Source organism: Euprymna scolopes, chromosome 19, assembly GCF_053919585.1.
Source record: "Euprymna scolopes isolate OS-2025 chromosome 19, ASM5391958v1, whole genome shotgun sequence".
Lineage (NCBI taxonomy): Eukaryota > Metazoa > Mollusca > Cephalopoda > Sepiida > Sepiolidae > Euprymna > Euprymna scolopes.
Genome location: NC_136500.1, coordinates 78,132,544 through 78,158,814, shown reverse-complemented (window position 1 = coordinate 78,158,814; position 26,271 = coordinate 78,132,544). Strand labels below are relative to the sequence as shown.

General features: G+C 35.1%; 3 protein-coding genes across 6 annotated transcripts in view; all 3 read right to left on the bottom strand.

Annotated features, from left to right (window-relative positions):
- The window catches only part of LOC145239772 (splicing factor 3A subunit 2-like), a 39,735-nt gene that overhangs the window by 11,762 nt on the left and 1,702 nt on the right, over nt 1-26,271 (bottom strand). For 3 of the 4 annotated variants that reach the window (XM_080103214.1, XM_080103215.1, XM_080103213.1), the window contains exons 2-5: nt 11,923-12,064; nt 8,311-8,382; nt 5,855-5,901; nt 3,938-4,047 (exon numbers count right to left, since the gene is read on the bottom strand). In XM_080103214.1, coding sequence (XP_079959340.1) covers nt 3,938-4,047; nt 5,855-5,901; nt 8,311-8,382; nt 11,923-12,048 — 355 coding nt within the window. In that variant the 5' untranslated portion in view covers nt 12,049-12,064. Of the gene's footprint in view, nt 1-3,937; nt 4,048-5,854; nt 5,902-8,310; nt 8,383-11,922; nt 12,065-16,705; nt 16,863-26,271 lie in introns of those variants that run through there. The other variant, XM_080103212.1, reaches the window with a different exon arrangement.
- Nucleotides 20,394-22,316, bottom strand: LOC145240272 (uncharacterized). Its single transcript, XM_080103854.1, has one exon. It carries the CDS (start codon nt 22,314-22,316, stop codon nt 20,394-20,396), a length of 1,923 nt encoding a protein of 640 aa, XP_079959980.1.
- Nucleotides 22,587-23,930, bottom strand: LOC145240271 (uncharacterized). The gene has a single exon (XM_080103853.1). It carries the CDS (start codon nt 23,928-23,930, stop codon nt 22,587-22,589), a length of 1,344 nt encoding a protein of 447 aa, XP_079959979.1.

The following is a 26,271-nucleotide window of genomic DNA, read 5'->3' as shown; positions in this document are numbered from 1 at the left end:
AGGTCGTGATTGTTAGCTTACTCTCTGTTTGTGTGGATGTGTGAATTACATATAACACGAATACATAAACATGACGTTATACCTGGTTCTGCTTGGCTAAGGAGGACTCAGCATCGATCATTATGGAAGTTGATTCTGCCAACCAAAGACAAATGCATGCCAAACAAACAAGACAATGATTGTTTTTTATTTATTCCATTTTACAGGTATTATCTCAGCAGACTGGAGTGGACCGGCGATCCTGGCATGCGGACAAACCGTCGCTCCCTTTTGAGGAGACCTTGATTCTCACATTTTGTCTCTTTTGTGTCTAGGAATCAACTCAACTCAAATTTACTAAATCTCCCCAAACTGGAACTTTTTGACACGTCAGATCCGGCCTCATCTACCTAATTTCCAGTGCAAGTTCAGGTTGGTCATAGAGTTTGCAAATCATGACAACCTGACCCTTCATTGCACCAGCAAAGTTTGCTATGTTTACTGTTTTTCACGATTGTTATTCTTTAGCTAGACAGATAAATGAATATATATATATATATATATATATATATATATAATATAAAGCTGAATGTCTGTGTGTGTGTATGTGTGTCTGATCATGAATAGGCTCCTATATGGTTGACTATTTTTAAAAAAAACTGATTACATATAATGATAGATGTATCACGACACAGGAATGGGTATGTTTGATCTGACAGAACGGTGGTCCATTAAAATTGTGGGGTCCACAGAGTATGGAAATAAAAAATTAAAAAAAAAAAACGTTCACAAGTGTTTTTGATATAGATGTACATAATAATACTTTGATAAGTATGTGTTAACTTTAATAGGGATGGTATAATAAAATTGTGGGGTCTGCATTTGGGCCTGGCCTCCATAGAATGGAAATAGGCACAAACTTTAATAAAGACTTTTCATAACTATCTGCGTAAGTATACTTTGATAATTATGTTTCAGTTTGAAAAAATATGGTATAATAAAATTATGGGGTGTTCGTTCGCGCCTGACCTCCATAGAATGGAAATATGTTACAAAGTTTAACAAGGTTTTTAATATAGATCCACAGAATATTGTGATAAATGTTTCAGTGTGAACAGGTATGGTATAATAAATTATGGGGTGTATCTATTTTATTTTTACTTTCATCATATTTTTCTTTAGTTTTGATACCCCCAAATTCGAAGCTATCTCTTTACAACCCTTCCTTTTCATAACCTATCATACTTTCATAAATCAGAGTCCATTTTCTGTAGGCTGTTTTTGAACCCAGTCAACGACGGGTACTTTTGCTAGTATATATAAACAGATAGATAGATAAATCCGATTCTGAATAATTATTTTCTAACCGGCAGTTACATAACAATTTGGTATGATGATAGAAATGTTTACTAATGAGTCAGGAGACAAGGATTCAAGCCTCAATTGAGTTATACCAAAGACTAAAAAAATGATGCAGTTCTTCATTATAATAATGAAATCCCACAGTCTAAAAATTGAGTTTTCATTAAAAAAAATAATAACTACTTATTATATCGATTTCAACTAAACGCAATGTTATTTATTTAATTGCCATGTCACAATTAATTAAATATTACTGTATTATTACATAAAGCAAGTATTTTCATGATTCAACATAAAAAAACATTTTGCCATGTTTGCTTATAACATGCAATGTAAACACAAGGAAAATAAGCCATTTCTCCTGAATTGGCCTAAGTTTTTTTTTTTAATTTTCTCCCCTGTTACTCTTATGCACTATTCAGTTTATTACGTAAACAAAATTTGCAAATATCTTTGATAACTATTTTCTACCTTATCGTTTTTCTTTATTTTTGGATATGTTCATTACTGCGGCATGACAATTCAGTAGATACCATTGATTTTACTTGAAATTCAATATTTCGATTTTTTTATTTCACTATTATAACAAAGACAAAATCACTCAGCATTATAATCTACTAAAATTAGTGCAATAACCCCAGGAAAGGAGCAGCATCTCGACTACATCTCAGTGTAATAGCTAATAAAAAGATCATTCAAGTTGCCTCTTTATTTTTTATTTTTTTTTTACTGAAAAATCAACTTTTTATTATATATTAAAGAATGAAGATTTTGAAAGCTATTTACATCCAATAATTTTATAAATAAAAATCAAAACATAGCTTTAACAACATCAGTTATAGTTTTATAACAAATTTTGTTTGATTAATAATTTAATGACCAAATAATACCATAATAATTAATAGTCAGTATCATTTGTTCTACTTGGTATTGCCTGGACGCAATAAATGTAAGTATTCTATTTGGTAAGCAGCATATATTAAATCTTCGAACTATTGTCATTATCAACATCATTTCTCTTCATATTATCGTCAAAGTAGTTGAGAGAAACTACAAATTAACCAGTACCATTTGTTTCACTGTTCAAGAACAGCAACTATAAAATTGCAATATTACATTTGATAAGTGTTATATAATAATTTCAATTTCCTATTTAATAAAATATATGGAACAATCACGCGAACACATCGGTTCTTGCCAAATCACTGAAGTTAAGCAACATTGAGGCTGGCCAGTACCAGATGGGTGACCATTTGGGAAGGTGAGGTACTGTATGTACCGCAAGGTAAAATACCAGGTTGAAAAACTGGCTCAAGTCTATCCTTCTCTCGAAGGTAGATGAGCCTCTCTGAAGCCATGGTAGGCAACCCATATAGTGACGGCATCACGGTAAAAAATACCTTTGATAGCCCTGGCGAAGCATCAAATATTCAGCTACGGACAAGATTTGAATTACGCTACAAACTTGTGTAGGGAGTTCAACCTCAACTGTGGCCGCATGTTACATTTATATAATAAAAAATAATAATTTGGTGTTATGGTTAAAAAAAAAAAAAAAAAAAAAAAAAAATGACAAGTAAAAATATTCCTGGGCAACAACAGAGTAAATACAACTAGTTTATAATTGATTATCGGGATAGCTGGTTCAGGGTGTGAGAAAGGTTTAAGTTTTCCCACAATCCAAAACACTTATAGGAGGAGGAAACATCTGAAACATTTTAACAGCTGGGAGATTCACATAGTCAATCCCACTATCTGGCACCATATTGCTTTTTTTTTTTTTTTTACACAGTGATCACCACTTATCAAGGCCCGGAAGCCACTCAGGGATAAGGGTTATTGCAAGTACATTACGTTAGTGTGGAGATTTGATGAAGTGTTTACTTAAGGGGGCGGTTCATTAGGAATTTGTTAACGTTGGACTTGAACACATCCAAGTTGTAGTCTGGTGGGAAGCAGGCAGACGGAACAGAGTTCCACAGGCGTGCAGTTCTAAGAAAGAAGCTTTGTTCATGGAATCCGCATTTTGATTTAGGCACAGATATAGAGTGGGGGAAATTTTTCACAGTGGATTCAGCTAGACGGGTGTTTTTCGTGAAAGATTGGCAAGGGGGAACCAGAGATTGGAGTTCAGACGAGCACCTGCCATGGAAATAACGATAAAACAAGGATAGGCTCGCAACGTCTCTTCTGTGGGAGAGAGGTTGCAGGATAGAGAAAAGGGCATCCCCCACTAAGCCACGAAGTCTATTTTGTACTCTGTCAAGGCAGGATAGGCTGTTTTTAGCAGCTCCTGCCCAGATATGGCAACAGTATTCCATCCTTGGATGTACTTGCTTATGGAAGTGTAGAAGAGGCAGATAGGCGGATGGGATTGGCTTGCAGCAGAGAGAAGAAATCTGAGTAAAACATACTACAGCAGGTTTCCTACTTCATATATACTGGTTACATTTGTTTAAAGAGATAATATGTAAGAGGTTGAACTCAACTGTTAACCAAACTTGGAGACAAAATGCTTACATTTGTTTGTTATAATTTTTTTATTGTAAAAGAGAAAAAATAAAAATTAGTTTGAGATGAGATATCCAATACATACCTTTGTAACCTGGACGTCCAATTTTAACAAATTTTTTAATTTCAACTTTCGCCTTTTCTGGTGCAGGTTGAGCTGGAGCTTCTTTTGCCTCTTTGGCTGCACGACGAGCCCTAAAAGCAGAAAAAAAAATGTCTTAAATTTGGTTAAGAGGTATATATTAAATCTCTTTGGACTATTGTCTTTATCAATATTATTTCTCTTCATATTATTGTGAAAGGGTGAAGGAGAGAAACTAGGAATTTACCAGTACAATTTGTTCAACTCTGTTAAGGAGGAATAAATGTAAGATCACAGTGGTAGTGGCATATATCAATTCCAATTTCCTATTGAAAATAACAAAATAATTTGGTATTAAAAATATGGAACAATGAGCTCTAGCAGCAGAAAAAAAATGTTATTTTTCAAATAGTCAAATAAAAATTAACTCAAAGATAGAAATTTTGTTTCTCCTTACCATATTTTAAATAATAATTATATGATTTCAATCTCAAGATAGAGCTCTTTCGAACTATAATCCTCTATAGATAAATTGCCAATTACATCTGCAATATCACAAGCAATATCAGTAGTTCTTAAAGAATTAGAGTTGTTGGCACCATGTTTAACAAATTATGTCATGTTGGAATTGGAATTCTACTAGTAATGCCCACTGATCATTAAAACGCTTTGAATATTTCAAGATTTTAAAGTAGTTCTAAAATTGTTATATTTAAAAATCCAAAATATACCACCATTTTTGTTCAGAAATGAATATCCGTTCATCTGTTTTACTATATAATAATCTACATATTTTAAAGAGTTTTTAGGAAAGTAATGTTAAAAATGTTAACGCTATGAAAACTATTGTGCATCAGGTTTTCTTTTAACCCCATGATACTTAAAAGTTCAATACCATTCCTCTATGAGAAATTTTGTCATGAAATTTGGAAAACGAACCATCTAACACTTACCGTTGGGGTAGTTTTTGACCTTGAGGTGTTTTTTATTTTAGCTCCTTATATCAAGTGGCTTCATGCCTTGTTTGGAGCAATAAAAAAAATCCAAAGACATAAGGTCAATCAAACATGCTTAAATTTAAAATTGGATTTTCATCACTGAACGTTCAGATTGAATAAATGCATCTTAATATTCAGCTTTGTTATCCATCAGTCTCACCAATGTTTTAATGCTTCAAATACACTTTATAGTTTTAATAATTACTAAATTTAATCCACCAGAATGCACTTCAGTTTCTTTGTGTACAAGTTAACCATTTTAATTTTTTGTTAATAGTTGAATAAAACAATTACTTTGTGAACTTTTGAAATTTAAATAGAATTTGAAAGCATTTAAGCAGTCAAGTCATTTCTGGCTTCAAAATTCTCAACAAATCTTCATGTATTTAAAGAATGAAAGTTTTAGAAGCTATTTACATCCAATGATTTTATAGAGATTAAGACAGTATTATCATGCTGTGCAGTTCGCTCCCACTGCAAGAACTTAGACACCAGAATCAGAAAATGGGATTAAGAAGTCAGTTCCTCTGAGGTGGGGTACTCTGACCCACAAAAATGCCTGAGCAGCCCCGTCGGTATTCCCTGGCAAGGGCGCCTCAGACAATTAGCAATAGACTAACCCCTTCTCAAAGAGAGAAGGCAAAGCCTGGGAGAGTGGACCTCCTAGAACTGCACAAAACCAGCATTACACTGCAATTAACAGGGAACAGGTCATTAGAGGAATTGTCTAATATTTGTTGATTGGGGGGGGGGATAAAAATCCCTAGCCACTGCAAGTTCATAACAAAATTAGTTATATAACCATGTGGTTCAATTAATAACTTAATGATTAAAGTATATAGTGACTTTTAGATTTAACTTTAAAAATTCTATTAAAAGCATAAAGTAAAAAGCCTCCAAGATGACATTGAGATAGACTTACAAATTTGCCTGATGCCTTTTCCCTTGTGTGTGAGCCAAATAGCTGCCCTAAAAAGAAAAAATATATATAAATTAATTAAAATTGATGCAAATAAAAATCAATGTTGATTCCTCATATTACAAAACAAAAATAATCTCTATGATGTACATACTTGTGAAGAAACAAAAATATCATATTCCAAAAAAGCATGTAAATTGATCTGTAGTTCTATTTATAAATAAGAAAATCAAATTTTATGAATAACAGAAGAACGGCTGTTTTGTCTACCATTTTGAAAACAATCAAAGAAAAAAAAAAAAGAAATAACAAAGGGACATAACTCAACATAATTCAAACTTGCGAGATTTATGTTGTAATGCCTACATTATATTAATGCCTAAGTTATTAATCACTTAAAAACTATTTTCTTTAATAAAAATTAAGGTACTTGATCAATTTACATAATTTTTAGAATATATTTTTGTTTCATCATGAGTACATACATCATATAGATTTTTCTTCATTTTTGTTTTAATAGGAGGGAATTCTTGACAAGAATCTCAATTTTTAATTGAAGAGTTATTAACCGATTTAAAAAAAAAAAACAATTTCACTCTGACTTTTCAACATTTTTTTTACCTACTTTTTCTTTTTGTCTATTGTGTGGGAAAAGTAACCTTAAATTTGTTAATCTTCAATTACTTCCCCTTGAACGTTGCTTCTTAGATAAAAAAAATTCAAATATCGTTTTTTTTCTTTTTGTTTATTTAATTTTCAACTTTCAACCCATTTTTTTTTTTTTTTAATTCTCATAACTTATCATCATTGACAAACACAATGGAAACGAATTCAAAAGGGATTTTATGAATCTTCATTTTACTTGAGCTCTAATGTCATCTTTTCCTTCAAAGGAGAACGTTTTTAAGGGAATATTAACTTCACAATCAGTCTCCAGTCACATGAGAGGATAGGGTTAATGGTTAGAGTAAAATAGTTTGGTTGTTTCGTTTTATGGCATATCAACCTTTTTGGGTTGTTTAAAGAGGAATTAATTTTGGAAAAAAAATTTTATGCTTCAATATCTTCAGATATTTATTTATAGTTTTGTTTGATTGTTTTATGGCATATCAACCACTTTGGGTCATTTAATGCTGAATTCAGCAATTTTGGAAGAAAGTTTTCATGCTTCATGTTCTTTATATCTTCAAATATTTATTCATGGTGTTTATTTTGGTTGTTTTGTAGTGGAAAATTTTTGCTGTTGTTGTTGTTGTTTTTTACTTTACAGAACATGATTAAGTTTTGCAAAGAGAAAGGGGGGAAAAAACAATAACATCAATGTTTGGTGCATTTTAGTTCAGTAAGCCAGAATCTTGAGACTATAGTAAAATAAGACTTAAATTTAAAAAAAATATATGTGTATCTTTTTTAATTGCTGCACAATTTGGGAATCTTTTTTATTTTGGTTTTAAAAATGGTCATCTAATCTAGTGTCTGTAATCTGTGACTCAGGCTCCGAGTGATTATATTTGGCAAAAGAATATTCATTTGTTGCTTACTGAAGTTGAAAAAAAAAAAAAAAAAGCTCAAAGACAACGTACAAAAAACACACAAAATAAGTGAATTAAATTAAACAATAATACAGAAAAGTCTTTGTAAAACTAATTGAATTTGCTGCTTATAAGGTCAATTATAATAACAAAAAAAAAGTTCTTTAACACCCAAGAAAATGTTTACATGTTTGACCAAAGGAAAAGGGAGGGAGGGAACAGAGAACTGAAAATATGTCTAGCTGGAGCCTAGCAACTCAAGAGACGTTGGTTTAAAATAAAATAAGTATCTCATTCAACAGGGTTCAGACTAAGAGCAATCAAATTGAAAAAAGTAATGTTCGAAATTATCTGCAGATAAGCCCCTTTGTAAGGAGACATTATAGGTGTTATCTCTAGTAACTTAGTAGTTAGCATCTGGGTGGTCAAATGGTGACCATTGACAAAGGCAAACATCTAAGATTTCTGGTCCGGGGTGAAAAGGCTTCAGTTGATGGGAAGAGAAGGCAGTTAGAGCCGGCATCCTGGGCATGGTAGAGGAGCTGGTTTTTCTGAGACTAGCAGGGCAAGGTGGGCTCTTGCTGTTTTAGCTAAAGAATTATCTTGATGGGACATATATTTTAGTTTTGCATTTTTGCAAATCTGCTGTTTGACTTAGGAAAATCAATGTCTTCACAGAAAAATAAACCACTGTTGTTTTCAAACTGGAGTAGTGGTCTTTGATTAGAAGGAAAATTTCTTTATTGCAGAACTGATTGAACTGAACAACAACTAGTGAGACGATTACGGCTTGTGCTGTGAACAGACACATGCATGTTCATAAATTACCTTGTGATCAGTCTTTCTCATTAGTTGCCTGCTGTTAAATAAAAAAAAATGCACACACAATCAGTTTTTCAAAGTCTACTATAAAAAAATTAAACTTACCTCATTGTTATGAAGTGTTAAACAGAGTTTGCATTCATAGGAACCCAGATGGTTTTTCATAAAATATGGATCCTAAAATAAAAAACAAAAAAAATCAATAACCATAAAAATGAAAGTACAAAACAGTTACATTTAAAAGTCGAAACTTTTAACATATACGCAACAAAGGGAAGTTATATAATACTCAAGTAAATGTGCTATCAGACATTGATAATATAGCGTCAAATGAAGATTGGTACAGTTTCGGTTTATAGCATATTAACTTTGGGGGAGGGGAGATATTTAATGCAGAATTCAGTCATTTTTGGAAAAAGTTTTGACGCTTCAAGTTCTTTATATCTTCAAATATTTATTCATGGTGTTTGGTTAGTTTATAGAGGAAAATTGGTTTCGTTTTTGGCTATGAAGGACATGATTAAGTTTTGCAAAGGGAAATGAGATGGGGAGGAAACAATAATATCAATGTTACAGTTATGGCTGACAGAATGAGAAAAAGCTACCCCCTGTAACTTAAAAAAAGCATTCAATTCAAAATTCCATAGAGTTCGACAGGATCCACCTCAACATCACCTCACATCAGTTGAAATGTTATGAGAATAATATTAAAGATGCAAACAGTAATTTAAATAATACAAATGCTAACAATTATAACTCATGTAGTAATATGCTATGTGTGTTGTATTAAGATTACCAAAAAATAGGAAATTTCCACTAGACATTAAGTTGACATGTTTAAGAAAGTGACACCATGCATAGGAAGTCTCGAGCGACACATGCAAATAATATTTTTGTTGGAGTTTTTGGTATGGAGAAAAACAGGTGTATCTACCATTCTCCTGGGAAAGCCTAATACTATTCGATCATACAAAATAGCATTTATCAACCCTTTTTTACCTTTGCATAAACTTTAAATAATTTATATGCCTCAAGGAATTCCTGCATGAAAATTTAAAAAAATTATATATCTTTCTCATTTTATTTTCATCGTAGTTCACATGGTAAATATCATCTATATATATATAAAAGCGAAAATGTATGTATGTATGTGTGTGTGTGTGTGTTCGCTTTTTCTGTATGTCAACAAAAGGCTTTTTTCAGAGAAGCGGTCGCTGGCTTCACAACTTTTTATATCACATATAAATCATAATATCTCACAGTTAACAACGAAGCTCGCCTGTCTATTTAATTTGCTCGATTTCGGGAAGATAAATATTCAACATTTGTTGCTCGCCGCATGTGGGTTAGTCTTTTTCCTATAACAACTTGGGGGGGGGGAAGCGTTCAGCAGTAAATGAATACTATCCCGCAGTCAAACTTGACCTCATTAATTCATTAAAACGGGCACCTGCTAGATCCAAGTAATTAAATAAATTCAAACGTGTTTCCATTAGCATCTCGCGGTGGGGCAATGGTTAACGTCGCACGTTTTTTTTTTCACACTTTAATTTACAACTTTGCCTCAACGGTTCGGGTTCGATCCTCATACTTACTTTTTTAAAAAAACCCCCCCACACACACACACACCTCCAAACACCCGGGCAACGCCGGGTACCCCTCGCTAGTAGTATATATTTTTAAATAACTGGTTTAAGGAAAAATTAATATTTCATTGTCAAATTTTTTGGTAATTTTATGACACTACCATTTTCAGTGTCATGAGTTGACTGGTGAAATTAATCAGATTTTAAATTAATTAGGCAGGTTAAGATGAACTAATTTAATTGTGAAAATAATTAATTTTTAAATTATTGCATCATCTGAATTTGAGTAAATAATAAGTAGATTGTTAAAATCGAAGAAAACGAAGAAAAGAAAAGGTCACCAAATACAGATACGTTGCAATAAACAACAAAACAAAATCATTTAGATTTTAATAAAACGAAAATAACAAAAGTATTAACCTTTTGCCAAACAGAGTTGACCTGAGTGAAATAATTATAAGAAGGTGCACAGAGGTGTCAGAAACAAAACAAAATCATTTTAAATTTTAATAAAAATGAAAACAACACAAAAGTGTCGAACATTGACAAGTGCGCTGGGTCAACCTGATCAGGGCATGAAGTGCAAAGTTTGACACAAGATCTTGGGAGCTGTCAAAAAAATTGAAGCCTAGACCATTAATTATAGCACTAGCCATTGGCTGCTCTAGAATGATCAATCACGAGTCCGGAGGAGAGGCGTTTACTCTTGTCCCTCCCACATGGTTGTGGCGTTAAACCATTAGTCGACAGTCCTACCAACCAGAAAGTGCACCTGCCAAAAATCAGGTCCATAAAAAGGAGGACACCGAATTGAGAAATCAAGTTCGTTTGTTTCCTATTGACTGAGAACCAATCACTTGCCGACAACTCCGCCGCCACCATATCTGCCATTTTTGACTATCAAAAACTTTCCACCAGTCAACCATATTCTCCCTGTATTTCCGGTATTCAACTTTATTTTTTAACCAAGTTTTTTTTTTTACACATATTATTGTAACACCAACATGTTTCAATAAATCTTGTTATTGTTGTCGATAGACTGTTTTCTACTTTTCTTTTGGAGTTGCTAAATCCATTTGGTAACCCCAACACAAGAAGTGAACATTCTTTTAAGCCGCATCACCTCAGGCCTTCTTTTGTGAAACTATTCTGACACAATGTGGGGGCATGAAGAAAGGTTTGAACAGACAAAACTCCATGTGGTAGTCACAAAACCCTGACTACTCCAGTAGCGTAACAAATATAGGACCACAATTTGAAATAAAATTCATACTTCATATTTGGATTATTCAAACTACTGTTCTCATCTTGAGTGTTATTTTCACAAAGTTTTGGTCAACGTAATCTCTGACCTTCTTTAGATATATGTTGTTGAACTGGAGGATCTTTCTGTCGAGTTCAAGAATAGGCACAAATTTTGAACGGAAATACATGTACATAGCAATCTGTTGTGATAAACAGCAATCTAAAGGCATAAGTAGTAAGATTATATGTGTAAACACAAAAACAGGTTCAAGGTTCCCAAAATTCATACTAGAATTGCCTGCAAGGACCTGCGGGTAAGAATTTGGCAAAATTCGGTTTTAAGTTACACTCTTCTGGAGGTTGAAGTTTCAATCCTCAGTGTAGACTACACTCAAAAATACAATTGTAAATTATTTCGGACTTCTACTCAGTCATGGCCGATCGAATGAGAGCATGCAACCCCATGGATTAAATAAAAACTTCCATACAAAATTCCATGTAGATCCAGAGTTCTACAACACACACTTGAAGAAAGTCGAAGTTTACATCGAAAATAACACTGAATATGAGAACAGTAATCCGAATGATTCAAATAATACAAAGTATCAATCCTCATCTCAAAAATTCAGAAGCATAAAATTGATACTGTTCTTCTATAATACTTTATCAAGTAGTTTTACTTCACACAAAAAAAAAACTTCCTAACCATCTACTACAACTATGTGTCATCAACACAACACAGACACTTATGAGGCAACACCATTTGTTGGGGTGCAAAGAAGCTATATCAAGACAAAAATAAAATCATGAGGTTTTTGGATAATTTTTTTTTAAAACCATTTTTTTAGGAAGCAATATTTACCAACAAATTAAATATAATATTTACCTTGTTTAAGTTGATAGTTTCTAAAGCCAACTGTCTCATCCGTTCACGCCGTTCAAGGTTGGTTTCAGAGGCCGAAGCCACTCCACCAGTGCCAGTCTTGCCGCCTGGCCGGTGTTGTAAATCCATTTTTATTTAGTGTTTTCTGAAAAGAAAAGAAAACAATTTTTTATATTATTTTATTTTTGAAATATTTTGCGATGATGCTTCATTTATTTGTGTATTCATTTTTTTGCAGACTGTTATCCTCATCTTCATAGTTGTTTCATCATGTTTCGGCCAACTCATCTTCAGGTAATAAACCACAGCAGGATTGAAATGCTGAGTTTTGTAACTGTATGCCCAATAATTATTGCCTTCCATAGTTGTTGTCTCACCACATTTTGGCCAACTAATCCTCTGGCCTGCTTTGGGTAAGACTAAAACCACTACCTTCAGACAATGCTCCGCTGAAACCATAGAGACAACGCTTCTATCCATTGCGCCACAGGCCCCAAACCAAACTGTTTTTTTATAATTGAAAATTATCATTATTTTTTTTAATTACAAGTAATCAAATCAAATTTTGTTTTTAATGGCAGAAAGCATCCTACTTTTTTAGAGGATTACATGCGGTTTTATGATCTTGCCATTTGAACTTAAGATTAGTGGTACAAATATGGGCTCCCCTTTTGCTGAAGTAGGATATCCCTACATTAAAAATTAACCTTGTGTCTGACCTGTCCTTGTGGGGAGGGAAGTAAATCAACATTCACTGTTAAATTGACGACTTTTGTAGGTTTTCAGGTATGCTGAAAACGAATATAACATTCAATTTTATGACAGACAAGTAGTTTTCTGGATATTAAGACATTTATTATTCAATGCAATCCTTTATGTTTTCATTGGTGGCCATACTTTTTCCTCAACTGAAGTACTAATAAAAAAACATCCTACCTCCTCATGTTAAGAATGGCGATAGCCACTGAAATTCATTGAGTAATACATTGGAAAAAAAAAATGTCTTAATATGCAGAAAACTACTTGTCTGCCCAAATTCAAATGTGATATTCATTTTCAGCATACCTGAAAACTTATAAAACTCATCAATTTAAAGGTGAGTGTTGAGTTGCAGTTAAAGTAAAAATTTATCACTTTTTTCTTGTTTATTATTCTGTACAATCGCCAACAAAGTTCGATTAGAAACGATAAGTACACAACAAATTTTTAAGACCGTCAAAAGTCAATTTCACCAAAATCAATATTGTTCCTGATAAATAAAAGCAACGCAGTGATTTTTGTGTTACTTTCTCCACACAATCATTTTGATAAATAATTAAAATGGTTAAACGAACAAATGATCCATTACAAATTTAATAGACGCCCCCCCCTCCAATCTTCTTTGTTTTTTTCCTAGATTCCATTAACATTAATATAAACAGAAACTGCACGCAATTAAACCTTTAAAGCATATAGATTTTTAGAAAATTAACCTTGGCTAGGAGCAAAGTGCAAGACGACTTCTAGAGTAAATGTGGTATTATGGTGATTGAGGATTCTAGCTAGGAAAATGACGTGGTTCAGAAACATAGGCGACCCTAAGTGCAATCGTACCGATGTCAGATGAAAACCTAGCCTCGATTTGAAAATGTTCCGATTACCAAATCAGACTTCCTGTTTTAGTTTAAAATAAAAATCATTAAAATATATTAAACAAAAAAATCCATAGAAACGTCCTCAATAAGTTTAACATATTGGCACACATATGGAAGCGGTACCCCCCCCCCCCCCGTAATTTTTTTTTTCCAGCAGATTATTATCGAATGGTCACTAATCTACCAGATTATCAAAAAAATACAAAAAAAAAAATTCAATATTTAACATTTTTCAGGGTGCTCCATTTCTAATACAATATTCCACACTAGATGATCTGAAAATCACCCCTTCTCAAGTACATGATATCATAAAAAAACTTAGATATCTCAAAAGCATGTGGACCTGATCTCATCCCGGCTGTACTATTAAAAATATGTTCTGCTGAGGTTTCTCCAGTGCTCTCCAAACTTTTCTACAAATGCCTTAACGAATCTTGCTTCCCTGACTGTTGAAAAACTACTTCTGTGGTACCAGTTTACAACAATTCTGGCAAAAGAATGGCGCATTAAATTATCACCCCATTCACCTCCTCCTTCTTTTCGTCAAAATATTTGAGTCCATAATTAATCAAGCTCTAGTCTACCACCTTACAGTTGCTAAACTTCTGTCCGATCATCAATATGGATTTAGGCAAGCTTGTTCTACTGCAGATATCCTAACTGTAATCTCTGTACATACATACCATGAACTGGATAAGGCAGGGGAGGGGAGGGCAATAACCGTAGATATATCTAAGGTTTTTGACAGGGTATAACACGATGGTCTTATGAAAATCAGATCCTATGGTATTATTGGACGAATACTTAACATAATTAAATCCTTCTTAAATAAGAGAAAAATCCATGTTGTCTTAGATAGTCATACTCAGGAGCCGATCCTTGGACCTTTATTATTCCTGATATTCATAAATGACCTCCCTGATAAAATTATCTCTGAGATGGGCATATTTGCTGATGACACCGTGCTCTATAATAGACATCAAAGGAAAACGAATAAACACATATCCAAGAGAATGGCGGAAACCGTCCAGTTTATAGTGGAATGGGGACAAACATGGATGGTAACGTTCAATTCAATACTGCTAAGACTAAGCTCATTTCTTTTAATAATTACAAGAAACCTTCTCAACCACCAATAGCTATGGCTAAAGACACATTACCTGAAAGTACTTCGTTTAAACTCCTCGGCTTAACATTCACAGAGAACATGAGCTAGAACTGATACATCGAGGGCATTGCCAACACTGCTGTGAAGAAGGTGGGCTCTCTCTATCGTGCTAGAAAGTTACTTACGTCTGAAAGTATCCTATACCTCTACAAGGCCACAATTCGCCTATGTATGGAGTATTATTGCCACATTTGGGCTGGTGCAACTGCTACTAGTCTCTCACTCCAAGACAGGGTTAAAAAAAGAGTCACTAACCTGATAGGCCCTGAACTGTCATCTAAGCTTCAATCTCTGTCCCATTGATGAAATGTTTCATGCATTTTAATGGTGGATGCTCTGATAAACTACAAGCCCTTGCACCCCCTCAACGTAAATACCCCCAATAAACCCGACAAGCAGTAAAGTCCCACCCCTACACAGTAGAGATCTCCAGATGTCAGAAAGCCTTCTACTCTAATAGTTTCTTCCCCCAGAACTGCTAGCCTTTGAAATTCCTTTCCGGGTTCCTGCTTCTCCGACAATACTGACATGTAGAAGTTCAAGTGTAATGTAAACATACATCTTCTTGCTCAACCCCCTACATAGTATCCCTGCAACTTATGTCCTTGATAATAGCCTCCTACATCAGTGGCACTATGCCTTGTTTGGGGTGAAAATGTAATAAAAGAAAAATTTTAAAAAACAATCCTCCATTTTGGAAGTAGCGACTTTTTTTCGGCCAATTTAGTTTTTTTGACAAGGCCAAACTGCTAAAAAAAAAAAATTAATAAAATAAAATAAAAATGGCTAAATTCGCGAAATTTGGCCGAAATAAATCGACGCTTCCAATATGGGGGCTCCATTTACTAAAACGCTGCATTAGAAACGGAGCACTCCCTTAAAAAAATGTTAAATATTGAATATTTTAAATTAAAAAAATTTTTTTTTTGATAGTCTGGTAGAATAGTGATCATTCGATAATAATCAGCTGAAAAAAAAATGTAAAAAAAAAAACAAAAATTTTTTTTTTTTGCTTTTTTTTTAAGTTACAGGGGGTACCGCTTCCACACGTGCACCAACATATTTTCTTTCATGTCAATTTTGCATATTTATAACTAACACAGGAAGTTCGGTTTGGTAATCTGAACATTTTCACATCGAGGCTAGGTTTTCATCTGACACCGGTGGTACGCCACGGTCGTTTCTGCTCCCCCACACTTTTGAATGACCTTGTGTCTAATTTGTTTTCAGAATTTTTTTATATTGTATATCTTATTAGAAATAAGTTTTGCAAAGTGTAGTATCTGTTCTGATGCTGCTGCACTTAATATTTTATGTCCTCGGTCAGTGAAGAAGAACAAATTCTTCTACACTGAACCAGTTTTATTGGTAAATTTGGTATTTTTTTTTTTTTTTACGACCTGCTCCAGCGTAGTATAAACAACCTCACCATGTTAAGAACAGCTTTCAGAACAAACACCCTCAACCTCGAAAGCCGTTCTTAACATGAGGAGGTTGGGCGGTGTTTATTCCGAAAGCCGCTCTTAACATGGGGTAGTGGGGGTGTTTACACTATGCTGGGGCAGGTCGTAAAAAAATACCGTTTTATTTTTGTTTCGATCCAGAATGCCCTCTTTTTATAACTGGATTTTCCCGACATCAAAACGAGACCTTGTGTACCAGATTCACAACAAATTAGCTTTCTCCTTCGTCTCACTTACGAATATTATTTCATTAAATAAATAGGAGTATGAAACTATGAAATGAATTCTGTTTTAAACTCTAAGAAGAAACATCGAAGCACATTTTTAACTGAACAAATGCCTTAACGCAGAGCAGATAAAAACAAAAAAGAAACCAACGCGCGGAAAAAGACCAAGCAGAAAGCACTGCTCGGTTACTTGTTTACTATTAAAACAGTAAACGGCGTCATTTTATTCCAGAGAATATTATGAAACACATAATCGATAAAGCAAAAAGAACATACACCAAGTATTGAACTTACCAATTCAGATCGAAAAAAAAAATGGATTGTACTGTAACTAAATAACTTAAAGATCGATAGTTTGAAGTTGAGATTTTCCTAAAATGCACCGGTGAAAAAACCGGAAATTGAATTCTGGGATTTTGGTTTCGCTTCTTACACGTGTTTCCGGTGAACACTCACAAAATCTTTCTGCTTCTCAAAACATGTATAACCACGGCCATCGTATTACAATCCACATATTCTTCCTCTAAAAGTTGTGTTTTAAATTTTATTTGAAAATGGAGATTATTATCGATTATATTTTCATATAATATTTATCTGTGTCTATATAAAGTTAGATATGTTAACATACATACAGGATCCACTCCTAAACTAAGTAATAGCTAGGTACGGGCAAAATGAATGGCGATGATGCTCAAAATTAGACACCGCCAAAAATGGCCGAAAAATCAAGTTGTTTTTTAAAACGAAATTACATTTATTAAAATCCATTATTTCTGAGTAACTTTTTTTTCCAGAAAGATAAAACCCTGAATTTTATCATATAGAAAACAGAATAATGTAAAACTTTTTCTACTATTTTTAATTAAATTTTAAATGTTAAATTTTCCCAAAAAGTTAACAATTGACATTTTTTGTTTGCACAAAAAACATATATAAATATTTAAAAAAAAAAAAAAAAAAAAAAAAAAGGTTTTTGAAATAATTTATTTGTTGTCTAACTAAGATTTAGGGTGATTTTCTATGAGAATATGCAAAAATATTATAATATAAGTACCTGGATTTCAGATAATTCAACTTATTCATATAGGCAACTAGTTACTTCGCGTCGATCTAGACAATGTTTACATTTGTGCTTAGCTTAATAAAAAGCAAACTATGGAAAACCAAACAGGCCAAAAAAACACTTATTTTTCAGTGACGAAAATTTTAATGTATTATTAACGCTGAGGCTGGCCAGTACCAGATGGGTGACCATTTGTATGAGTTTGGTTTTTAATGTGTATGTGTGTGGGGGCCAGGCTCCCCAAAATGGGGGGGGGCAATTTAAAGCAGAATAAAAAAAAAATTATTTCAGCGCAGCGCGTTTGGTCCATCGTAGTCGAAAGGCGGCAAACGTTTTCAAACGGGATCGAAAAAATAATGCTATTTTTAACACAAAGGACACAATATTTATCGAACTTTTTTTTGTATCGATTCTTCAAAGCATGCCCTGTTTAATAATGGTCATGCATTATTCGGCTCGCTAAAAAAAAAAAAAATTAATTTATTTATCAAAGATTTTAAAATGGCTTTTTTCGTATAAATATTTAAAAAAAAAATTTCTGTTGTTTTGCTTAACTTAAACTAATTATTTTACTTAACATATTCACCGAATTTCACACTTCACAACTCAAAAGCGGGATAATTAAACTAAACACAATCGAAGTTCTGATATTCAGACGTCAAAATAAGCTATGCAAACAATTTTTGTTGTTTTTTAATTTATAATCCTGTCCCTTACAACAACACAATATGTTTTGTTCAAATTCAGATGATTATTTTAAGCATATTTGGACCCCCCCCCTCAAAACAAGGGGGGGGTGTAAGCAAAAATATATATATATAAATATCGTTTATGAAAAATAAGTACACTGGTATAAAGTTCATTCTTCTCTTAATAATTGCTGAAAATTTCGTATTGATCGGATAATGACCTGATTTTTGGTAGATTTTTAAAAAGACGGTCCGTCAAAAAGTACTTACCTGTCCCCCCCCCCCAGTTTTGGCGGTGCCTACTCAAAATGTATAATCATTTTGACCCCTCCCTTTACTTAAAAATTCACCAAAAATCTGTATTAACCAATTTTATTCAAATTTTCAGTATTTATCAAATAATGATCGCGGAATATAATGAACTGATTATTTTTATTTAAATCTGAATGGAAATGTATTATTTTGTTTAAACAAAAAATACCTTTGCTAAAGTTATAATTTTCAGTATTAAATAAAAAAAAAAACGCAAGAATTTATTTTTGCTTTTTTTACAGGAACATTACAAAAAAAAGCCCCTAAAATCCGTATTAATGAATTCGATATAACTCGAAGAAAAATGAATTTCTCGAACTACCTATATTACCATTGAATTAAGCATTGTTTATTGAATATTTTTACACACACACACACACACACACACACAAAATTATAATAGCAAAAATATTTCTACTTTTTATTTTTTAAATTACAGATTTCGCATAATTTTTATATGCAAGATTTTAATAATTTCCTTGCGTGCATGAATGTGAAACTTTCCGCGTAGCATAATTTTTATATAATCTCGAACAATAATTTAAAAAAATAATTTAAAAACAGGAACATAAAAAATAATTAAAAATAATAAAATGTCGAAATTTATCTTGCTTCCAGATAAATTCGACGCGTGAACAAAGCCAGCAAAAAAAATAAGAGGATAAAATTAAGAAAGAAATGGGGGTAAAGAAGTTAATACAGGTCTTGTTTGAAATGAAAAATAGGTTTTATTTACAGAAAACAGTTGCAAATTGTTTCCCTTTGCCGGCATTAACAAGAAACGCCAAAATAACGAAGACAAAACACGCTCGCAATATTACAGTAACAAAACAAAAAATGCTGGTTCTTCTATATAAAACAATGTTTTAACGGAAGGGTCGTTTGTCAACCCGACTACCACAGAAAATATTAAAAGTAAAAGTACTTCCGAAATAAAGCCTTAAATAAAGGAACTCACAAAAATAATGTTCAAAGTTAAAGCACCTTTTAAATTCATTAAATTAAAGGCTCGCTGCTTGCTCCAAGTCTATGGAAAGGGTTTGAAGCTTGTATCACTTCTTTGAATATGAGTTTCTTTCCCTGAAAACACTCTCTCCGTAGCAGTGCCCAATAGAAGTTGAAAGGAGAACCGCCTCGTCGCGTCTACTGTGTTGTACTGTTGTACAGTTCTTCTTGGAGGGAAAGGCTTTAGGATTCACGCTCAGCTGATGGGATGCACGTCCTCCTGCCTAGCTGGTGAATTCGAAAAAAGGAAGGCCTCTTCTCTTGGACCTCAGCACAACGGAGTTAGCAGGGTTTTATTCAAAATCGTAGTAGTTTCGTACAAAAAAAAGGACACGAAACCCAATCCAATAAAACAATATATATAAATATAAATCATGAACCAGCATAAAAGATATAAGTATATACACAGGGGGGGGGGAGTATATAATTGTTGGTGTAAAAACAGAAAAAATTCCAACATTCTCCCCCAACAGGAAATGGCAGTCAACATACAGTTGGATGACACCTGTAAAATTTACAATACGAAAATTTTCACAATACCACACGATGTACAGTTGAGACATGTTCAGATAAAAAAAAAATCAAAACAACAACGACGACTAGCTCGGTCTAATACCACAAAAAATCATGTTCATTATCAGACCTCCTCCTCCTCCTGCGTCTTTGAGGTCTTCCACATCTAACACCTTGGTCCGTAGGTTGATCGACAGGGGTAACTGCTTCATTAGCGTTCTCATTAGGAGGATTAGCTGCCCGGTGAGAATGAGTCAAGCTCAACTCCAGAGGGTACAGGTGCTTTAGCGAATGGCTATGAATTCCACCATCTGACCTCCTCAATTTAACAGATCTTACATTTTCATCATCTCCTCCCACGAGTTCCAATACTCTACCCAAGTACCAATAAGGCCGAGATTTAGCAGGATTCTTCACCGTCATCAACCTGAATAATATTATGAAAGTTATTCTGGTACAAGTCCTTACTCTGTTCGCGCAGACTGAGTAGGTATTCTTGGTGCCAGACTCTGCGGAAATCCTTCAATAGTAGGTCCCGCGAATCCAATGCTTCCACAAGGCTCGTTCTTGCAGGGGGTTCATCCATGAACACATCTTTGTCTGTTCTAAGGAAGACCTCACCATTATAATTTGGGCGAATGGAACTATTGGGCGTAATGACTTCCAAACCAGAATCACCTGAACATCTATATGTGAGAGGTCTAGAATTTACAGCATTTTGTATATCAGACATCTCAGTTAACAAATCGAAGTAATCGACTCTACCCCGACCTATAGACTTGTATAGGCACAGTTTAACAGTCTTGATCAATCTCTCCCAGACACTGCCAAACCAGGGGGAATACATGGGTATCGCCAAATGTTTAATGTTGTACTTTCCCAATTGATCGGAGAACTCATCGGAGGTATACAGCTTCTCAAACAGACTACTACCCGCTACAAAGGATCTAGCATTGTCCGAATACAAACGCGTAGGAATACCATAAATGTTGACAAACCTAATCATAGCTGACACAAACGAATGCGTACTCATATCATCGATGAGTTCCAGGTGGACAGCTCGAACACTTAAACATGTAAACAACAGGAGATAGACCTTATCTCCACTATCGGTCCGTATCCATAAATGACCCGTAAAATCCACTACTGTATGCAGGAAAGGTCGAATCAAATTAACCCTATGTTTAGGCAAATTTGTCACCTTAGGGTATCTAAAGGAAATAGAGTTATATTTCCGACACAAACTGCATGAGGAAATTGCAGTTTTAACTGCTTGCCTTGCCCTGGGCACCCAGAAACCAGACAAACGGAATTTGTTAAGTGTGGCAGCAATACCCAGATGTTTACAGTCTGAATGGCTGTTTAAGATTATAAGGTATGTAAGGTGTGAATTTCTCGGCAGCAGTATAGGGTACAAAACCTCATAATTATAAAACTCGGTTTTACCCATCCTTCCTCGGGTTCTAATCAAACCCTCAGCATCTATAAACAAGTTTAGATCCACAACTAAATGGGGCACCTGTTTGCCTTGCGGATTCAACAAAAACTGCTTTTCCTCAGAGAAAAACTGCGACTGCACATGCTTGAACAAATATAACTTAGCACACAGTGCAGGGTCCCTATCACGCTTCTTCAACCGATTTACAAATCTAAACAAATAAGTAGTCACCCTCATTAGTTTAGCGAGCGAAGAATATCTCTCCAAACCAATTAAGCCTCCTTCTTCAGGGGCTGGCCCCACCTTTTGAATGGCATTAGACAGAACAACCATGCGGTTGTCAGCACTCAAACAATTCAGCTCACTAATGGGCCAATTAACACAGTCATCTGCCAACCAGGCAGGTCCATAAAGCCAGAATCCGAGCTGGGTCTTAAATTTCTTCAGAGCAATACCTCTCGTGATCAAGTCAGCAGGGTTATCCGATGTGGGGACGTATCTAAATCTAATGTCCACAAGATATTTTTCTCTTATCACACTCACATTCTGCTTAATATCTTTTAACCTGTTTTTTACAAACTGGTTTTTAGTCTTGAGGGTATCGGACAACACCCAAGACAAAACAATCTGTGCATCAACCGCTACAGAGATGTCTGAGAACACCATACCTGGATAAGATTCTAGTAAGCTGGGGAGGCACTTTAGAGCCAAATAAACCGACAACAACTCGAAGGTCGGCAAAGTTCTACTTGCTAAAGGAGCCACCTTTGACTTGGCAAATATCAAATTCTGAGAGGACCCCTGCACCATATAAGCTGCAAATCCATAGGCCTTCTGAGAGGCATCACAGAACACCACCAGTTGAGCAGGAGCCGAACTATCCATCACGTATCTAGGAAATTCCAGAGAGTTCAGTTGCGTAAAGTCTTCAAATAAAATATTCCATGCAGACAGATATTCAGCCGGAATCTGGGCATCCCAGCCCAACTTCAATTTCCACAGCTCTCGTAAGAGCAGTCTCCCCTTAATTGTAATTGGGAGACAAAGCGACAAAGGATCAAAAACACTAGAGTTTTGTGAAAGTATTTCTCGCTTAGTACTTGCACCAGTATGGAGGGCACTGCAGGAAACGCTAATCTTATCGGCGCTAGGATCTTATAAATACCCTCGTACCTTCTCGAAACAGGAATTGTGAACTACCAAACTCCCATCTTTTTCCATTTGAGATCTCAACAGCTCATTATTAGAGTTGCAGGACCTTAGTAGAAAATTACCTTCTAACATTATTTTGCCAGCTTCCTGGTAAAGGGACAACAATTCATCAGGGCTATTATGGGTTTTAACTAAGTTGTCCACATAGAAATGACCGCTAAGCATCTTTATACAGGCATTCTCTTCATACTTGCTCAAGTGATGTTTAAGCACATAATTTAAAATGAAAGGACTGGCAACAAATCCAAAGATAAGTGTATTGTATCGGAAGCAAACTAACTCCTGGCTTAACTTCAAGAAGAAACAGAATTTATTTTTATCCGAGTCCTTCTTTAGCCTGATCATAAGAAAGGCTTTCCTGACGTCAGCGAGTAACACGTACCTATCTGTCCTAAATTTAAGCAACAGGTCCAACATATCAGTGAACAGATTTATGCCTGGGTAGGCCGCTTCATTAAGAGAAGGACAGCCACCCGTCTTGAGAAAGCAATTAAACATAGGCCGTATTTTAGTGGTACTTTGACAGTCATTCTTAAACACAGGCCTATGTGGGATCCAAATATAACTTTTATACTGTGCCGGCTCAATATGGCATCTTTCAATGAAGCCTTCCTTCTCTTGTTCAAGGAAAACTTTACAGTAGTCCTCATAGAGCTGTTTCTTTGTCAGATTCATGACTACTTGGTCGAGGACTCCCAATGCCACATTATAGTTAGAAGGGACAGACTTGATCTTGTCCTCTTCCCAAGGCAGCTCCACGTAATAAGTATCATTCTCATAAACTATGGAGTCACGGAAAGCACTAATCTTGGACTTATCAAAGCTGCTTATAGGATTGTCATCCTTTAACCCCAATGATTCTAAACTGAACATCATGTCCAGCTTCCGCTCCACACTCGACTCTTCAAATGTCTGACAAGGATCCAGGTAGTCAGCCTTGGGATTCATTACAAAATTAACATGTGTGACAGGACATGCAGAATACTGGGAGATAATGCTTTGATAATTGTTCACTTGCATGCAGTCACGAGCAGCAGAGCTCGTCTCCAAGAGCTGAAAATGTTCAACATTTCCAAAGGGGATAATGCCCTGAGCGACCTCCCATGCATATCCATTCAAGAACTTGATTAATTTCATTGAGTGCAAGTACTGCAACAGGTCCACACCAACCAACCCATGAACGTGAATCGTATCATTTCTGACATTCGAAAAATCCACAGCTAACCTAACAGACTTCTGAGAGAAATTCCTGACTGCTGATGACAATCCAGGAACAGTGAATTTCATGTCTATATCATCATCTATCAAGAAGGGTATCTCACGGGTACCCTCAGATAGTACCACTGACAGACCAACCTCTCTCATACTCTTACGGACAGAACCAAGAAAGGTATTGACATCATACACTTTTGAATCGCTTATCCCTTCCTTGTACCCTATCTGGTTTAACAACCCACTCGACAGGTAGGATCGCTGACTCCCAGTGTCCAACAAACAATTAAAGCATTGCTCCTTACCTCCTTTAATGACCCTAATACTCATGATGGGTAGGAGGAGATCCTGATGCTGGTCTCTACTTTGATAACACACATTGGATGTTACATCAGCTTTCTTAATCACTGGGCAAAGGGCACCAAAGTGACTTCTACTATTACACTGCCAACATTGGAAGGCAAGACTATCAGTCTTGCCAGGACAACGGGAAGTAGGGTGTATGCGACTGGTACACAAAGTGCATAAATTAGCTGTTTTGCAGCGTGCAAGTCTCTCCTCCAAGGAAACATATTTCCTACAAAGGAAAGAAATATGCTCATTGGTCATACAAAAATTGCATTTGTATCAAACCACCTTTGACGCAACCTTGAAATTTTCCAAGGTTGTAGGTTTTCTATTCAGGGAATCTTTTTTGAGGGTCTTGCCTACAGCTCTCCCACCATAGGAATAATTGGGCTTATGCTTTTCAAGCGCATGGCTACTAGCTGCCCGTGGCTTAGTTAAGAGGAAAGTCCGAATAATGCTATTATAGGACGCAAAAATTTGTTCCAGAAAAGGATAATTCGATCCTGCAGTACGAATCATTTCCCTTCTCAACATTCCAGGCAACTTGGCGAAGATCACATGACTCATCACCCTGTGGCCGGAACTACCCTCCTCCAAACAATCCATATTAAACGAATTCTTCAATTCGAGAAGATCCGCCTTCATCTTTGTCAAAAAATGCTTGACTGAAGAAAAGTCCTCAGACAACATGGGTTTTGAGCCAAAAATCTGCTCCAAAATTGCATCTACAATACACTCCCGATCCAAAAACTCCTCAGTCAGGAGGTCCAACGCAACCTGATAGTTCTCCTCAGAAATGGTTAAGGGTTCCACGATTTGGAAAGCATAACCAGAGAGATGGTTCTTTAGAATTTGGAGCCGTAAGCTCTTAGACGCTACGTTCATAACACAGTTTTCAAACTGGGATAAGAAGTTCTTGAACGCAAATTTATCCGCATCCAAGGAACTGGCGTCAAAGGTTGGACAATTTAACTTGGGTGCCAAAGTATGGTGAATAGGTGCCCTTTCAATATTGCTAGCACTCACTGGGGGGGGGGGTGACAGAAAGCTTGTCAAACCTGCTAGCTAAACTGAAGAGATCCATTCTGATACCCGCGGCAAACTCAACCTCAACACTATAGTCCGTAGAAACGACAGACTCGTCCCCATCTTCCTCCAAGTGGCGGTCGCAAATCTGTTCACTTAACAGATTTACCGACGCCAGCCAATCCTCTATTATGGCTCTCTCGGATTGAAAATAATCCCTGGACAAACTTTCTCCTCTTGACTTTAATAAATCTAAGGCAGTCACAATTCTGCCTTTGTAAGAACTTCGTTTCTTAACAAGGAAAGATGAAGATGAATCGACCGACATCGTGAGGTTTACAATAATTAGACCAACAAAATTTAAAAATACAAAAGTTTAAAATAAATTCACGTTCGCCTGCAACAAAAAAGGGAAATACAAAAAAGCACTCTCTAATTCAAACAAGACCACAGAAAGGAGACAGTAGTTCAAAGGCTAAAAGGGTAAGGGAGGTAGCGTCAGCGTTAAGTAGCAGGCTTGTGAAAACAGGCCAATTTAACCCTGGTTAAAATAACGGCAGGACAGAAATCGGGTTTGTATTACTGTACACATAGATTCGAAAAAGTTGTCAAAAAACAAATATATAACAAATAAATGTTATCAAAGGCAAGATAAGTTACTTTTCTACCAAACTGGATATAATTTTCGTGTTTTTATTCAATTTAACATGTTTATTCAGCTCGAAAAGCATATAGTGTTTACCGTTACCGATGTATGTATTGGAAAATTCAAGATGGCGGCCGATTCTCTCTTTAACACGATAAGTTTGGAAAAAGGTGTAATAAATAATAAACTAGACAAAATACTGTTAGAAATTCGCTCAATATATGTTACCGTGACATAACTTGACATATATTCGGTGGTTTTTAATAGTATTTTGTCTAGTTTATTATTTATAACACCTTTTCCTGAACTTACCGTGTTAAAGAGAGAATCGGCCGCCATCTTGAATTTTTCCAATACATCGGTAAACACTGTATGCTTTTCGAGCTGAATAAACAT

Excerpts from the sequence above, each read along its gene's own strand:
- LOC145240272 (XM_080103854.1), bottom strand. The coding sequence starts at position 22,316 with ATGGATAGTTCGGCTCCTGCTCAACTGGTGGTGTTCTGTGATGCCTCT.
- LOC145240271 (XM_080103853.1), bottom strand. The coding sequence starts at position 23,930 with ATGAAATTCACTGTTCCTGGATTGTCATCAGCAGTCAGGAATTTCTCT.